A 17,955-nucleotide genomic window follows, 5' to 3' on the forward strand; every position below is an offset into this window, starting at 1 on the left:
CCAGACAGTACACAAACGCTTGTACACACTTCCACAATATTGTTTCAATGCTCAGAGTAGATATTTTATTGTTCGTCTTATCAGTCATACATTAATCTTGAAAGTTATGTCAATAGTACCAGAACATGAATTTATTTTCACATCATGGGTATCAGAGGTTACTCAAAGGGTTATTGAAGTAACTTTTTGTACAAAATTATCATGTTTGTCAATGTATGGTGTGAAAGAATTTAAACATGCATAAACTTTCTCAGTGTTCAGATTGGTCGATTTTAGAGCTTGTGGTGTAGTGGTTCGCACACTGCCACGAACTTAAGAGTTTGAACCATGGCCATGGTTCACATTAGTGGTGAGTGATATATCTGAACTGGTAATTTGAGCAATTTTCCATTTTGATTGATTTTCAGTCTCTGTGGTCTGACCTAGAATACTTGGCCAGGTTCATCTCGAACATAAATATCTCTCTTTAATCAACGTTTCCTGTCGTAAAACATTCTTCACCAAACAGCAGTACTGGAACTGCTAGAGATGTGTTCACCTGAACCTTGCTCTTTGTTGATGTCTGTTTTTGCAGGTCTTGTTCCTTCTTCTAAAGGTCGCAGCTGCCAGAGGATGGTTAGATTATTGGGGATTTGGTACAACTTTGGAGATTTCTCCAGGTCCAGATAGTACAGTAGGGGATGAACAGTAAACTTCACCATCAGGCTGGAATTGAACTCTCAGCCTCAGAGCGAGATACTCTGTAGCCACAGTGCCGGTCGATCGGATTTGTAACATTACATATATTATTTAACAAATCAGTTGGCTGACAATGCAATTATGTGAACACGTTTGACATTAACTTCGAGGCTATCTTTTAATATCAAAAGGCACAATTTTGAAATTTTAACATTTCTGCTCCGATGGGAGACTTCCCAACTCAACCTTGCAGGTGTAGCAAAAGCAATGCACAAGCAACAAAAAACTCCACAGCTCCAGAATGGAATGTATTTGCTGAGCTCCTGCACGACTCTGGCGAGGTCCTGTTGATGACTTTCGGAAAATAGTTATTCCAAAAATACATTTCTCGTGCCCTCAAGTCACTTCGAGCTTCAGATGTTGTGTCGATGTGTAGATATTTGCGCTGTCGAAGATCAAATGTTGGCCAGGCAGTGCTCATGTTCAGCATTGCGGGCGTCGGATCACTGAGCAAAGGGATGCTTGGTTAGGCAACGCAAGAAGGCATTGGTTGGTTAATCACAATCAAATACTGCGCTCGTGACACATGTGTTGAACCGTGCATGCAAGAGTATAATTTCCTATTTGTACAATGCAAGGAGTCCGCATGCTACAGCCAACTCTGGTGTTGCATTGAGCACAAGCCTAAAGAATATTGTTTGTTACATCGAATAGTCATACCAAGTGGTATAATTGCGAGAAAGCACATCGTTACAAGTCTATGCAATGGTCAGTACTTCTGTAATGTTAACCAAGCCACATGACAGATTGTCATTGCACTTACAGGCAAATCTAACAAATATTGAGAATGCTACTGGAAAACTCAAATGAGGAGGAAACAACAATCAGAAGCATTCAGTCTAAGCAAAGTGTCCATGTTGTAGAGTGCGAGTTTATGGGGGACGTGTTGACTGCGGAAGGGACGGCAAAGGTGTCCCAGGTAGGTGCAGCGTTGTGGGTGAATGAGCAGATCTGCAGCATTTGCTTTATAGGTGAACGTACACTGGTGTAGGTCTCCCTTTTGAGATGATTGATGGAAATTAGGTTTAAAGTAGTGGACATTAACATAGGGGCCCTCGTTTAAAATAGAGCGCAAGGCCAAATGGAACATGGGGTCTCGCTTTTAGAGCTGTGCTACGAGTGATAACTGACAGCAACATACACGGGCACGAAGGTGATAGATCAGCTGGCAACACAGGTCATGGGTCGCGTGATTTGTTTTTTTAAGAAGGAACCCAAAGTGATTTTTTCTTAGATTTTCTTTAAGAGTACTATACTGAATATTCTTGTGACAAGCCAGGCGCCTGGACATTGGTAGGATTTATCTTTTTTATGAAGGAGCCACAATGTATTTCGAGGAATTGGAGCAGGGTTGATCCAAGAGGCTTTTAAAAGATAAATACCAAATGCGAATGTTTGAAAAGTATGTATTACCTCACTATTTTATATATTTTGTAATACTGCATTGGCAGTGCTGCACAAGCACAAATGTAACATTCTTCAATAACACCTTGAAAGAGGATGGATGTTTAGGGCAATGTTCCATAGCACAAATGAGCTAATTGTGAATAATCTTAAGCTGGTAACTAACTGCATCTGAGTTGTGCCAACTCATTAATATATTGCTGTTGCTTGGTGACAGTTCGTGCCCACTTTGTGGGGTCATCTGCCCTTCTCCAATCTGCTGCTTCACTCTGAATGTCATAACTCGCCTGGAAAATGGAAACATGGAATGCCAGCTGCCTCTCCTTGGCACGTTTAGGAGTGACCGCATGTGTGGTGCACACTGGCGTTACGATGTCGCACTTTGGGAATTACATCGACAACAGCTTTCAATCGGCACTAAATCCCATAACCACACTTCTTGAAGCGCCGCTGTTTTAGAGGGAATAATGAAAGGTTATGGAACGTGGTACCATAATAAACATTTTTTGCCACGAATTGGACTGAAGTGGCAGGCGGTACCACCATGGAGAGGGCAGCAGGATAACGGCTTGATGGGATTTTTTCCTTGGGATTTATGAGCTAGACTCATGCAGTTATGAATTTGGACGTATCATAGTTAAATACAATTAGATTGTAATAAATGCAACCACACTTCAGGATTCATAATCAACGTTTTTGGGTTTAGATCGCGTCATTTATAAATATGTCGTAACCCTCCACCACCCGACACGGCCAATCAGTAAAAAAGTGTCACGTTGACAAAAGACAAATTAGTTCACTGCTTTAGCCCACCGGTGTGTTGAAGCGCGAAACCACAACATTTACAATTTGAGTACGACGTTTCGCTGGTAATTGCATCCAGCATCATCGGGCAATTCGCCATCTAAACCCAAAAACGTTGATTATGAATAATATTGGTTGCGAAAGCCTACGTGTTAAACACTTCAGGATGCTGTACAAAAGAGTTGTCATTTATTTAACAGCCATTTAGAGGCAGTTTCAGGTATATGAAAAGAGGAAGGTCTGGACTTGAGCTCGGAGTTAGTCATGAATGGCTGGGAGACGGAAGTTCCAGACTGAGGGCAGCAGAGGAGAATGAACAACCATTCACTGAGCAAAGGTTGACTGGGCTTGGAAAGACTGCCTTCGTTGCTGAAGCAGAGAAATCGTGTTTGTGATTTGTTACACGGATTGTCTAGTTTATACAGTTGTCGAGCTACTTTACAAAGGAGATCTGTGGTGTGTGAGCACAGCAGCAGCTACATCAAGACAAGTGGGGAGAGGTCGGCAAGGATGAATCTGGAGGATCTTTAAAGTTGACCTGGGACTGAAGTGGCAGCCAGTGGGGGGATTAGAGGTTTGTGGTGATATGGTCACATTTACGGAGGTGGATTTTCAGTCTGACAGAAAATGTTTGAATCATCTCGGGTATGCGGGGATCTAGGGAGGCCATAGAGGAGAGAGTTGCAGAGTTAAGATATCATGAAGGCATCAGCCACGAATTTATTTGACCCGGATTATTTGTGGATAACCACTCTTACCTGTGAATAAACAGATTTAAGGAAGAATATACCTGTAGATGACAACGATCACAGATCGGCCAGGGCCCATGGATAACAGGAGTCGTGGATAAGAGGAGTTCTACTGCATTATAGATCACAACTTTGCTATGATTGTATACTGACAGCATTACACATTTCTTACTGATATTTTGCGAAGTTTGTGACCAGTTGAATAAAGAAGTGGCTCATCTGTTTATCCGATTCCAGCCAAGACGATTGTCGGTTGTGCCAGTGTGTGATAGCACCACAGGTCCAAGGGCAGGGCATGCTATCGTTCCACAGTGGTGTTCCAAACTCGTAATACAGCTCTTCACCATGTGGCACTCCTGCAGATAAAGGTAAAATATGGTCCAATTTAGAATTCATAGAACACTTAAAGCCGCTTTAAAACATTACTTTTCATGTTCACTCGGAGACTAAATCATTCACGTGTTAATACAGTACTGACAGAAGTAGGTAACATCTCTGGAGTTATTGTGTATGGAGCCAAAATATATCAATGATTGCTGTGGCCAGCGTATGTGTCCACCTGCTGAAGAGATGAGAAACACTTCTATTAGGTGGCCCTATGGAGCTTCCATCTGGTTATCTCCCTCATCTACACGCCACGTTTGGATTTCTGAGATGTTCCAGTGTAACGCTCAGTGTGGCGTCTATAGCAGACAGGTGTGCGTGTATTCATTCTTACCGTACCACGGGGCCCATGGGGAGCTGTGTGTGCGGTAGTTGAACGTGTACACGAAGGTGGCAGAGCCACCGCGGGCATGGCCCTCGGCGTGGTACAGCGCGGGCGCGATGTACTCGTAGTCCGACTTCATCTGCACAACCGCGGCACAGCACCACACGGCGCAAGAACACTGAACAATGATGGTGGTGGGAAAGTGCGAGGTTGCGTTCTAAATAAGTACAAGCAGTGGAGGCTGTGGCACTGCGTCATGAGTTCCGTGTGTGGATTTGGAAAGGGCCTAGGATTGAGCCTTGTGCGACACCCCTAGCTGAGACGCTTCTGAGACGAACACAGGCCTTGACATGGAATATACGGGTGGAGAGGAGAGATGGGGTGCTGAGGCATAAGGCAGCATTGAACAGTGAGGACTCGTCAGTCCAAATCAGAGAGGAACTGATCTACAGTTGAATGTTTCACTGTCGCCTGTTGGGAGCTACGTTTTTTCAAATCGATTCGGTGCCTGAACGACATGGCCACACGGGCATTTTTTTGCACTGCCGGTCTGGATGAGACTGAAGGTTTTTGTGCATGCAGTGCTGCCGCACACTTGTTAAATCTGAGGTAAGAGTGGAGACAGGAAGATGTCCACATCGCCATGGAGATGCGCGAAGAGGACCATACGCAGCAGAGAGGTCATGGAGAACGGGGAGAGAGAGAAAGTTACTTGGTACTCAAGAGGTTTCAGTCAACACGATAGCCGTGGCCAATCACCTCAATGAATTTTTCCCGTATGATTTCTTCATCCTCTGGGTTGACGTGGTCAGTGTATTCATAGAGTAGTGCTTCATAAGTGGCTTCTTTGTTTTCTTGAAATCTGTTTACCCAATTTTTCATCTGTTCTTCAAATTCAGGTCTTGTCATGGTCGGGCTGTCTGCTGCAGTGTGGAACATTAGTTCAGAAACATTTAGCACCAACACAATAATGGCGTTTATTTTGGAAGAGGTTAAAGTGTGGTCTATATAAAAACACATGTCTTCGGGCCTTTATAGAAGATTAAGCTTTGCACATGGTATCAGGATAGCTCGTCTAGACTGGACTTATGATGAATCACAACAGTGAAACCAATATCCAAACTACTGCCACAGAATTGCAAAGCAAAGTTTTTCATCTCAGCTGAGGGAAAATCTTTCACACAAAAACTAAACTATTTTTTTTTATTTTACCAGGTAAGGCCCGCTGATTGCGGGGGTGAGATATGTTAAAATTTGTCCCAAAAATAGCATCGATTATGAAAATTGCCACGAACGTGGATTGGGCATCAATTGTTCTGAGATGGACTCCCCATAGCCGCAGACAGACAGCATAAAGCAGATGGTTGGCTGAGGACTTGGGATAGATTTTACGGGAAATAGGAGGGAGAGTCTTCCTCTTTCGTATGGATTCATAGCAGATTAAAGATGTACATAAAATACAGACATTAATATCTGGTACAAAAGATGTATTACCAAAGCTATCAACAGAAGGGGTGTACCGGATTAATCACACTTGTGGCAAATGCTATGTTGGGCAGACAGGATGAATGATCAGTACGAGACTAAATGAACACCAAATAAATATTAAATACTCCCAAATACAACTGTCAGCAGTAGCAGAACACGCGTGCCAACAAGGACACTCAATTTATTTTGATAATGTTGAAGTTCTGTGCAAAACTAGTTACGACTGGCCAAGACCAATTAGAGAATCTATCGAAATTGAAAGAAATACAAATAATTTTATCCGTTCAAATACCTACCGACTTAGTGCTGCGTAGAAGCGAATAATCAAATCATACATTGTTTAAATGCATGCCTATACAGGCCACCATACTTCAATAGGGATTCCCGTTGGTACGGCTATTTTAGCACAGGCAATGGACAGGAAGGACAATATCAATGTGCTCGCATAATGCGTATGCATAATGTACGTTGACTCATGAATCCCACTTTGCTAAAGAAGAGCACACAAGCGTGGTCACCACATCTACACCTCTATGTATGGAACAAAACGGGTGGACTTCTCCACAAATCTGGCTGTCGCCTGGTGAAGCTAGTTGTAATTACTGGCGAAACGTCGTACTCAGATTGCAAATGTGGCTTGAGCTCTCCAACGAATTGGCATGTTCTGTTTATGTGACAGCCCTTCCTAGTTGGCTGTGTCGGGTGGTGGCGGATTTAACGACACCTTTATATATTTACGCGATCTAATCCCAAAAAAACTCTTATTGATTAAAGATGTAATTTTAGATTTGTTATCCACTCAATTGTCTGTTCAGACTGAGTGGATTTCGTCCGTTCCTCCTTTAAAAGAGTGAAGACAGCAGCTGTTTACAATGTGGTCGATCGTTTGGGATTCGTGGCCGCACTTGTAGGCCGCCAAATCTTTGATGCGCCATTTGTGCATTAGGTGGCCAAATCAGCCGCTGGCCAGGGTGACAAGTGAGAAAGAAACGAAGGTACAGAGTTGGTGGAAAGGAGATTAGAGGAATCTTCTGGAAGGTTCCAGATGGACCGAGGTGGGGGACACGAAGGGGCATGACGGGTGCTCTCGGCTCACACTACAAATGACGTCATCGCTTCACCAGCCAATCGGCTGCGATGTCGATTTTGGCGCCAATTTCGATGGACGCTGTTTTGCAGTTCGCTTTTCAAGAAGAGCAAACTTAACGTCTGATGAGGTGGACACCCTCGTGTATTACATCGGTTGTGGTCACCTCCGTGAAATTATCCCATAATTTAACGGGAGCCTCGTGAGAAAGGAGCTCACGTGGCAGAGGTGAGCACAGCATTGTTTTAACTTTTTGGGTTAGATCATGTAAATATATAAATGTGTTGTTAAAACCCACCGCCACTTGACACAGCCAACTAGTAAGGGTTGTCACGTAAACAGAACGTGCAATTCGTCACTAGTACAACACACCGGTGTTTTGGAGAGCCAAGCCACGACATTTACAATCTGAGTACGACGTTTCGCCAGTAATTACAACTATGGATGATATTGGTCACGACAGCCTACGTGTTAAACAGTGTTGTAACTGTTCTACTAGTTTATTATATCGTTATAGATAATGTTAACCATACACAACATGCACTTAACCATCAAACAATCCGCCGCAATCGGGCATCACAAAAAGTGCACCAACGATACACGCGAAAACACAACCACTCCAACAATCACAGAAGAGACAAAGAGAACGACACACAGAGGCCTCTCCTCCTGCGCAGTAGCCATGTGACGGAGTGATGGCAGACTTACGGCTGCTCAGTATCATTCGTATATTCTTGCGAAAAGTTATGCATTCCCTGTGTATAAATTCCGCGAGGAATCGGAGATTCTAAAAACGTGGCCTACGACATTTACAGAGCTACGTATCTGTTCTATACTGGGGCGCCTCACAACTAATGTATATGTGAGGTGCCACGGTGTTTACTTACGCCATTCCTCAGCTAATTCGTCCTTCACCACTCCGATCATCAGTGGCACTTTTGAGTGTTCACCCCTCTGGAGAAGTTCCCTTGGGTTTCTTTCAATAAAATCTTCATCAATAACTGGTGCCCAAGGTGAAATCATCGGTGGACCCTGCCCAGATTAAAAAACAAATATTGAGCAAGAACCATACAGGTCATTCGCTGCAAGACTAGCACTACAGTAGCAAAGCGAATGTCGACTGGACATAGTCCCCGATTATAGAAATTATATACAATAACTTCAGATGATTGGTTATGTGGTAGACTATCCTTGAATGATCTGCATTGTACAGATGGTCTAAAAATATAAATAGGGCAAACTGCTAATTACAACTCAATTTAAGTTTAGCACTAAACACATTTATAAGATGCACTTAAACTATTCAACATTTGAAAAGGTGCAATAGCCCGAATTTACAATGCGAATTGCAGGGATTGTATCGGTGAAATTGCCATAAGCACGGAGTGCATCAGTCCATCCATTGACCATGACACCATTCATTATCCTGGCCGAGCACGAACCTGCATAGGGGAACGTTGTGCTTGTAGGCAGGTGCGATCAGCTCGCTCTCCCAACGCGGCAGTTGAAACAATGGCGCACGTTTCTGTAATCCCCCATGTCTCAATTGGCAGGTCCCGTATGGTGGGGGAAAGTGTGGGTATGCCCACCTCTTACAACACGTTTGGTCAGCTTGTAAGAGGAGTCCAAATGCCCTCTAGAGCTGACTCCAGTCGAGGCTCTACTGCCAGCACTGGCACGAGAAATAGATTTGCATGGGCTGCACCTTTACTTTCAATTACCCAGGAAAGCCACACTTAGTCCAGCCACTCCCTTTCAGGATGGTCCGGCAATCGGAATGTTTAGTCAATCCTGTACCATTAATTAGTATTTTAAGTTTGGGAAACTGGAATAGCTGAATAAAAGCAATTCAAAAGAAAGTGACAACCTCCACACAAATATATTCAATATTTAGTTGCAATGCTAATTATTAAGTAACTTGCAGCCCAAGCCTGGTATGCTACTACAGTTTCCTATCCAAGTGGAGTGACATTGCGGGATGTCACTGTGCAGTGCCGGCCCTAGAGAGGCACGGCGTGCGGTTTAACGACATCGCGGACACCACAGCAGTGTGAGTGGAGAATTGGCCCTAGAGTGGCTCGGTGAGCGCTGATTGATAGTGCTGGATGGCACCACGCTTGGCGTGCCAGTGTCAGCCCTACAGGACAGGGTGTGGGAGTGCCGGCCGTAGGAATGAGGTTACTAAAGGCCACGGCACTCTGGTTGACCCGAGAGGACACGTGACCAGTTAAGTCTACAAAGGGGCCCCAAGTGGGGGCTAGGGGTGGTCAGGGTCCAGATCCTGCTCGAGGATTCTGGAAGGTGGTCGTGGCCAAATGCGGATTCAGCCAATCCGCAGAGAATATATGCTGGGTACCCCAGAGGGACCGGCGTTGTTGTTCATCCTGAAGAAACCTTCGTCTATGTCTACGTTCTACGTTCTCTGATCAACAAGTCTCCAACACGTGGACTTGGACCCGAGCTGTGGTCCCGGCCCGTAGTAGCAGTTACGTTGTAACTAGTGTAGTTAGCCTGGTGGTCACCACCATAGGTTGCTATTCTGTTAGGGGAAGTTACCCCTTTGTGTTGGAGTTAAATTAATGTGTTGCCTCCAAGTATACGTCTGCGACTCAGTTGAACTCACTATACAAGTATTAAGCAGGCTCTACCCCGCTCAGCTTCTGGGACCTGATGAGATCCGGGACATACATGGTGATTTTGTCTCTCCCTGTGCCTTACCTTCACATCAACGTCATGAAACACCTCTGCGGGTTTGGTTTTTAAGCACGTGATCATGTCCTTGGTGGGGGATGTTGGACACTGCAGGGCATTTGCCAGCTGCGCTGCTGTATCTGAAGCTTTCCAGGGGGGAAGGAGGATGGCCCAATGAGCTAGTGCACAACCACTCTGAGACACGGCCGCCTGGAAGAGTCCTGGAGACACGCAAGCACAATCAACATGGGAAACGTCTCCTACACGAATCCACTCGTTACTAGTGTAATGTACGACTCCGGAGACAATAAACTGTAGAGGCACCGTCTTATTTATTACTCACAACTTACACTGTTACGTTCGCTAGCACGTAACACAACACTGACCGCCTAGCAATGACGGTTATAACGGACAGCCCCGAGTTTCCTCTCTCGCCCCTTTTATCCTTCAAGCGGAGCCCGGCCACGCCCTGGCCACGCCCCCCTTCTAGAACCATCGAGCTGGTTCTGGGAGCTTAAAGATGGATCCCTTCCATGAGCCTTGCCCCAGATCTTCCCCTTGGGTAGGTACCAGAGGTGGGACAAAGTCATTGTTATGCAAGTCCAAGTCGAGTCGCAAGTCATCAAATTCATGACTCGAGTCTGACTCGAGTCCAAGTCACATGACTCGAGTCCACATCTCATAGGTGGGACAAAGTCATTGTTATGCAAGTCCAAGTCGAGTCGCAAGTCATCAAATTCATGACTCGAGTCTGACTCGAGTCCAAGTCACATGACTCGAGTCCACACCTCTGGTAGGTACACACGCAATTGCTACTCCTAGTCGCCAGTCGGCGCTGCTACACAACACTAGCATGACTCGCTCATTGTGGGTGTGAGAACACAGCATAAATGAAACGGCTGCTCCTAATTTTTGCCACATGCTGAGGCCCCCCCTCAACGTCCTTCATCAGCCCTTGGCTCCTCAATATGGACATGGCGTCTACTTGCACACCAAAATGTCCAAGAGCACTCCCACAAGTGTCTTCACATTTAACAACCATCGTGAATCCACTGGTGGACATGGATCATGAGCCTGCGTGTTTATAAAAATATATACTTTATGGTTTCAGTGTATCGCACACTTTGCTTTGGCTTTACCTGTTACAGTGATGGTCACATGTATTTTAGCAAAGAAAATGGCAGCCTTTGAAGGCCATTATCAGTGTAAGCTCCACCTTGGCTGTGCTGAGAGAAGAGATGCAAGCCTGTGCCTCCACCGCCGGAACTCTCTCCAAATATGGTCACCCGGTTTGCGTCTCCTCCAAAAGATTCTATGTTGTGTTTCACCCACATCAGGGCAGCGTGTTGATCCCAGAGTCCGTAGTTTCCTCGGGATTGCTCATCTCCAGTGCTTAGCCACCCTGGGAAAGGCAGTCATATTAACACAGAATAGTTTAAAGTGGATTTTGTTTTACCAGGTGGCAAACCAAGAGACCAGGACGATTCTCGTTTGCAAGAGGGACCTGGGTCACCAAAATGATGAAAGCAGAACATGAAGCAATATAAAATGGAATTAATTTCCTGTTTCGAACGTTGCCTCGGAAAGAATACTGTTTAAAATTTTGAAGTAAAATTAACTTACAGAAACATAAACATTGCCGTGCAAGAGTGAATCGTGTCATTTATATGTGATATGCATAGCTACACATGCAATGATCAAAACGGATGCTACTGGTGGCCTGGGTGTTTTGAAATCTCTTAGAGGCACCAATGCCGAAAATGATGGCAGAGTTTCAGCATCTTGATTTTAAGCTTTCGTGACTGCAGGAATCCATACTCTTTGGTTCTTTCGGTAAAGTCGCGTAGGTAGAAAAATAAGAATAGATCACGACGTTTCGATCGCCACACAAGCAACCGTCTTCAGGTGGGAGTGAGAAACAGGCTGCTGAAACAAGTCCTTATATTTCGAGCCGAAGGGGGGTGGAGGGGTTGCCGCATCGGGCCAGAGGGTAAGGTGCTGGAGCTTGTGCTGAGGAGGTGGCTATTGGATTGTGAGAGATTAGCATGTCAATGTGTAGTGACGGTATATCAGCCACTAGGGGGATAGAGGGCGTAACAGGAGACACATGCACAGACAGAGACACACACAAGCGAGAGAGACATACACAGAGAGATACATAAAGAGAAATACACAGAGAGAGACACACAGAGACACACACAAAGACACCCAGAGAGAGAGAGACACATCCACACAAAGGGAGAGAGAGACATACGGAGACACACACAAACCGAGACACACACACAGAGAGACACATCACAGCCAGTTATAGTCTGCTAAAAAACGAGAGCCACCGCCACATCGAGGGAAAGGGGCAACGTTGGCTTTGTTAGTGAGACATTTAGCCCGTTAATGTAAAGACATTTAACTTGGCAATGTAACTCAGAGAGTCGGAAAAAAACCTTCTAACAACGGCAGGTAGAATGGAAACATCAACAACCAGTTAAGGCTTTACCTGGTTAATAACGTCCTTCCAATGATTGCTCAATATATACCCATCTTCTTGGTTGAAGTTATGTCTGTGTTTATGTATCTGGATGGCTACATGAACAAATCTTTGATGGTAGCCCGAAGGTTTGCAGAGTACCTTGGTCTCGGAAAAAACAATGTCGTGTGAGTCCATAGCATTCAAGCAGTAATCAGCTACGGCAGAGGTATTGGTTCTGCCGTGTTTCAAATCTGCTTTGTGTTCGCGAACACGGTCCGAGACATGTCGTTTCGTTTCCCCAATGTGACAAACTAAGTTATGTCTGCGGTTGCAGTTACATTGGGGAAATGAAACGACATGTCTCGGAAATTAATAACGGCCGTATCAAAAGTCGCTCAATCTAATAGTAATGAGTTATTCGCCTGGTGGTCATGGCCAGACTTCACTGTGACGAAGTGATGAACTCAGTCTCTGCACCAGAAATCTATAATGATAAAACTGTAGGCTTAAGGGCTTGCGCCTCCATGACGTGACATCAGAAACACTAACTTTTGGTGTTTGTGATTTCTGGCTTGCACCAGTTCTCTTCACAAGCCCGCATTGGGAATAGGTTAAAGTAACCTATTATTAGGTAGATTGTGTTGGAGCCTGCAGTTCCGTGGTCATTATGGCCACGGTACTGTGTGGATTGCAGTGCTTATATACCGTGATATTTTGTGCTCGTGGTAATTTGGTCGTGGTACTGCACCTTACTACTATATACTGCGATACCTGGATCACGCTACTTGCTCCTTGGGACTTGTATCTGCTGGTTAAGACGTTGATGGATCCTCCAATTTGAGCCCCTCGCTACCTGCTCAGACAGGTTGCAGAATCTCAAGATGGTGTTCTTGGTTGTAATTACATCAGCGAGCTCCAGGCCCCGGTGGCCATTCCCCCCCCTTCACGGTGATCACCAAGGACCACGCCGTCCTTTGCACCTACCATTGATTTATCGCAAAGGTTTTGTTACAATTCCATGTGAACAAGCAGATCATTCTTCCCTCTTTCTGCCCCCCTCCTTTTCGCTCCCCTCGGGAGCCGCATCTCCACTTGCTCGATCCGGTTAGGGCCTTCACCTATGTCAATCATTATTTGAGTTGGCACAAATTGAACCAGCTCTTCTTCCTTTTTGGTGGTCTTCATTGTGGGGGTCCGGCCTCCAAGCACCAGGTAGCGACTTGGGTCCTGGCGTGTATACAGGAGGCCGACACCATGAGGGGGTGGTCCCCGCTATCCCAGTGTAATCCTCACTCAACGCGAGCGGTGGCTACCTCCAGGGCCACTAGGACTGGGGTGCCTCGGAGATATTTAGGGCTGCGGATTGGTGCTCGCCTCTCACGTGCTACTTGGCATTATCGTATTGACACCCTGGTGGCCCGAAAGCCTCTTACGGAGTATTGTTCTCTCAGTGGCTGTCACAGTGAAACGGCTCGCTTTTCCTTTTTCCTCATTTAGAGGTGCCTTTTGCCATTATTTTCCTTTGGCTTTGTTACGCATTCATCTCTTCATAACAGTGGGCCCTGGTGGTGGCCACAGGTGGAAACCAGGCTAAACGCAAGTACTACAGCCTAGTTTCACAGGTACATGACAAAGATGTCGTGGTGATGAGTTGTTCATGTCTACACTTACCCAGCGGCCCAAGGCGGTAGTTTACAGTTACAAGAATGACACCCGCGGCTGCTAAGAATCTTCCTTCGTATTCCTCTGCAGTCCCGTATCGATAAGCGCCACCATGAATCCACACCATCACCGCCATTTTATCTGCAGTGTCCACCTAAGAGTGCATTTGCATTAGATGTGCAGAATGGCCCTCACATGTAAAATATAGCCAAGGCAAAGCTGAAGGGTGTTCCGTGGTGCCACGGCCTCGGAGCAACTCTGCAAGCGCCGCGACTCCCTTCTGGCCCCCACACTGAGCACACACCCGCAGCGCACACACGTAGTGCCCTGGCGGGGGATTGCCTGACACAATGGGCTTTCATCCGAAGGGTCCCTAGGAGGAAAGTCCCGCGGTTTCCCGGTGCCAGGAGATTGGCCAACTCTCGCAGGACAAATCACATTGTGGTGCCCCTGAATTGGCTTAAAATTGTATGCACGTGTAATATAGTAATTACGGCGGGAGACCACTTGACGGGTAGCACACTTTTATTAACATTCACTTTAGCCACAACGACACGTGTAGCCAACTACAGCCTACGCTACGCGTTCCACCCGGCTACACACACGCGGGCTCTCCGGCCCCGTAGCTCCCAGGGGAACTCCCAGACCCACCCCGGCTGGGGTATGGGTCCCGACCACTGGGTCCCACAGCCGGCCCTCACACGGACGTCCGGCCCCGGGTCCCACGGTCTCGCCTCTGAACCACACAGGGTCCCGGCCCTTACAAGGACATCGGGGCTAGGGGTCTCAGGGCCCTATCTCTTCCTCTTCTGTCTTTACTGGTTACCAACTCCCCGAGTGCTGCTGTGCATCGCCCTAAATAGTCCTCCGCTCCAGGGGGCGGGGCCTATGCGGACCTCGGTGTGGACATCTGCCTGCGGACCGCGATGTAGCCACACCCGACCCGCTCTCACACAATCCCCCCCTTGTCAGCACGCACCGCCACTACACCACGCGATGTAGCCACACCCGACGCGCTCCCACACGATCCCCCCATGTCAGCGCGTACCGCCACTACACACGCACAAAGGTTCACTGGGCCAGCTGCAATGAGTCATACAAGTCATCGGGTAGGGGGGCTGGGGTGAAATATAAGCGAGCAGAGCAGACCATGAGGTCATGGGATCGCAGCGCCACGACCTCCCCCAGACCAAGTACACACTGGCAGGGTGTGTATTCGCCAGCCAGATGCCCTTCCAGATTAAACAGGTCGAGTCAGAAATTAATGATTACAGGTGCATAGACAATAGGTCGCGAAGTAACCGTCGCAATGCTCCGTGTAAGGGAGGGGAAACGAGCGAGAATCACAGGAGGCACACGAATGGCCGCGCAGGATAACGCGACCCCAGGTATTTGAAGCGAGGGGGATAAAAAGGGGAACCCGAGGTTTTCAAAACAGAACTCTTCTTCAACATCTTGGTCGCCAAGACCCCCTTCCCTGCCGTCCTGCCTCCTCGAGCCGCTCACAGCATCCGTGTGATGCCAGCGAGTGCGGCTACGAGGCAGAGATAGGCAAAGGTGTTTTCGTCATCCTCCCTCAGACTCTCACAGCATCCGTGCGACGCCGTGAGTACAGCTGCGAGGGAGGTACGTGATAGGGCGTGTGAGTATTTGGGGACTTGGGTCGCAGTCGGCTAGGCTATGCTCATAGAATATTCCCTCCGGGTAGTGCGGGGTTTGCGCTGCGAATCAAAGTTAGCACAGAGCATCGGTGTGGTGTCGGTGATTTGTGTGTGGAGAAACGCGCGTTCGCGCCGCTGCGTTAGCTGTGGTGGATGCGCGTGTTCGGATATAATTGCCCACAGGTGCGAGCGTGTTCGCGCCCCTGCGTTAGCATTCGCTGTGGTGTACGCGGGCGTGTGTGGGTGGGTTAACTCCGTGCGGCTGTAAGCCACCGCGCCCCACGTGCCCAGCGAGGGCGGTGGGGTGGACGTCGGCCCCCACAGTTCCTTTCAATTATCATAAAAGTGCAACTGATCTTTATGGCTCTGAGCCATACGTGTAAATCTCACAATTCCACGTCAAGACAATTTTCTCTTTAGGAGATCCACCAATGGCTTCCTACAACATAGTAACTCGTGTTACTGGCCCCATGGGAGGCGAGTGCAGAGTTTACCCCGACTGGGGTTTGAATTCGGAACCCGATTGTGAGCCAGATGCCACAGTGCCTCTGCTTGCATCGTGATCAGTGTACATATTGAAACTATGGCTTAGACATTACTCAGGTATTAAACTTTGGAAAAATAGCACATCCATGTTCTATCGACTGGTAGATGAAGCCTCCCCAAACCACACGAGCTGATCTCTGTCTCCGCAGTGGGCGTAATTTCATGTTCTCTCCTTTAGCTGCCACTCCATGTTTCTGTATCTCGGTGCAATCCGTATGCATCGTCTTTTTCAGAATCTCATGGAGTCTGCATGTGGTTAAAAAGTAAGAAAACTGTCCCTAAATCTGGTGTTCTCTCAAGTGTAGTTTTCCCTAAAATGTTTTAATAAGTTTTCCAGTAATATTTTCTAACAATACACATATTAAACATAGAATACGTGAATGGAAACTATTACAAATATGCAAACATTTATTTCTGTAGAGCTGACATTTACGGTGTAGATTGTGAAAATGTTGCAAATTAGGCAAAACTAATGTATAATTTTATACATGATATTTCAGCAAAGATAAATCCATTTCAAAATGGAGTTTGAGCTTGGGAGTTTTAGCTGTTAAGTGTGACTGGTGCCGAAGCATAGTCCCCGAGTTACGACGGTCCGACTTACGATATTTCGATCTTACGATGGCGATACGTTCAATGCATGTTAAAAGTTTTTTATAGCATAGAATTATTTCCTGAAAAAAACTTTCTATTAAATTGCAGTTCATATAGGTAGGCTAAGAATTTAGCTTTTTTTATTTTACATTTTACTGTGCAATACAGTATTGTAATTAATAAATACATGCAGTATATCGATTATACAGTACGGTACTGTAAATTGCTCTTTTGCTAAATTATCACCATTGTTTAAGACTCCTGGGTAGGTTAGGCCATCTTCGACTTACGATATTTTTGACTTACGATGTCGTCGTAACGCATCTCCATCGTAAGTAGAGGACTATCTGTACTTTTCGACTGTACAAGCAGCATACTTTTCCAGGCTTGACTTATGCCTAACCTGACAAATCTGCACGAAATTACATAACTCTGTATTACATCTTATTTTCACTCACCTCTGGGATGAATACGTTCAAGTAAAGGCAATCCTCATCAAAGTGGTCAAATTTTCCAAAACTTATTTCCTCCAAAAACCACGGCTTCTGGTAGCATGCTGGTGAGAAGGTGGTGGCATTATAAACACCATCCCATTTCTCCAAAGGCACTGGCTTTCTGAACCGGAGGTCCCCAATAGGCGGCTTGGCATAGGGTACTCCAACAAACGCTTCAACAGATATGCCCTGACCGAGGTTTATGCGCAAGCCCTGTAGTTTCCCCCTCGCCACTGTTCTGATAACTGTATTGCTGTGGATGCTGCATGTACTGAGGACCAAGAAGGGAACCAGGCCGAGGAGTGTGTTCATAAACATCATAGTCATGGAATGTCCAAGCACCATTTCTCCCGTTCTCTTGCTCATCCGAAATGAAGGCAGCCTTCAACAAAGCAGCTTTGGTCAAAACACGCCCAAAAGGTTGTGGAGTTTGAGCTTTGGAACAAGTCACGCCATTTGGCAATGGCCTTTTAAAGGGCTAAAGTGCAAGGTGATAACACGCGGATTTGTAATGTCCAGATGCCAGCAGCTTTTTGTATCATCTTCAAGACACACATGTTGACAAGTTATCTCGTAAATGCACCCCAATATAACACCCACCTACTTGTTTCTAGCCTGCATTCACTTTACTCTGAGGACACGAACACACATATGTTTGAAGGGCGACGCAGTCGACAAGAGGGTTGTGCATAAATATCCAAAATATAGTTTTATACTTCTATGATCCCCACCTTCACCAACCCACACTAACTAGCATGGTGAGGTATAGCCACATAACCCCAAGAACCCATACGGTCTGCGGAAGCCCTCATCCAGCAGCAGATTGACAGGGCTGTATACATGCTTGTGAGAATAACTCGG

General features: G+C 46.3%; 1 protein-coding gene across 3 annotated transcripts; it reads right to left on the reverse strand.

Moving 5' to 3' along the window:
• Window positions 1-39: 39 nt before the first annotated feature.
• On the reverse strand, window positions 40-17,940 carry LOC144722129 (cholinesterase-like). 3 transcript variants are annotated; one of them, XM_078600298.1, is made up of 9 exons: window positions 17,059-17,940; window positions 13,809-13,953; window positions 10,887-11,072; window positions 9,698-9,891; window positions 7,867-8,011; window positions 5,164-5,324; window positions 4,414-4,543; window positions 3,868-4,051; window positions 40-1,184 (listed from the first exon to the last, which is right to left on the reverse strand). In XM_078600298.1, the coding sequence occupies exons 1-9, from the start codon at window positions 17,458-17,460 to the stop codon at window positions 920-922; spliced, it is 1,812 nt and encodes a 603-aa protein (XP_078456424.1). In that variant the 5' UTR covers window positions 17,461-17,940; the 3' UTR covers window positions 40-919. The 3 variants fall into 3 exon arrangements, with proteins under 3 accessions (XP_078456424.1, XP_078456423.1, XP_078456425.1); XM_078600297.1 differs by having other exon boundaries at window positions 5,164-5,327; XM_078600299.1 differs by lacking the exons at window positions 7,867-8,011; window positions 9,698-9,891 and having other exon boundaries at window positions 5,164-5,327.
• Window positions 17,941-17,955: the final 15 nt, after the last annotated feature.

Source organism: Lampetra planeri, chromosome 13 (genome assembly GCF_965212315.1).
Source record: "Lampetra planeri chromosome 13, kcLamPlan1.2.h2, whole genome shotgun sequence".
Lineage (NCBI taxonomy): Eukaryota > Metazoa > Chordata > Hyperoartia > Petromyzontiformes > Petromyzontidae > Lampetra > Lampetra planeri.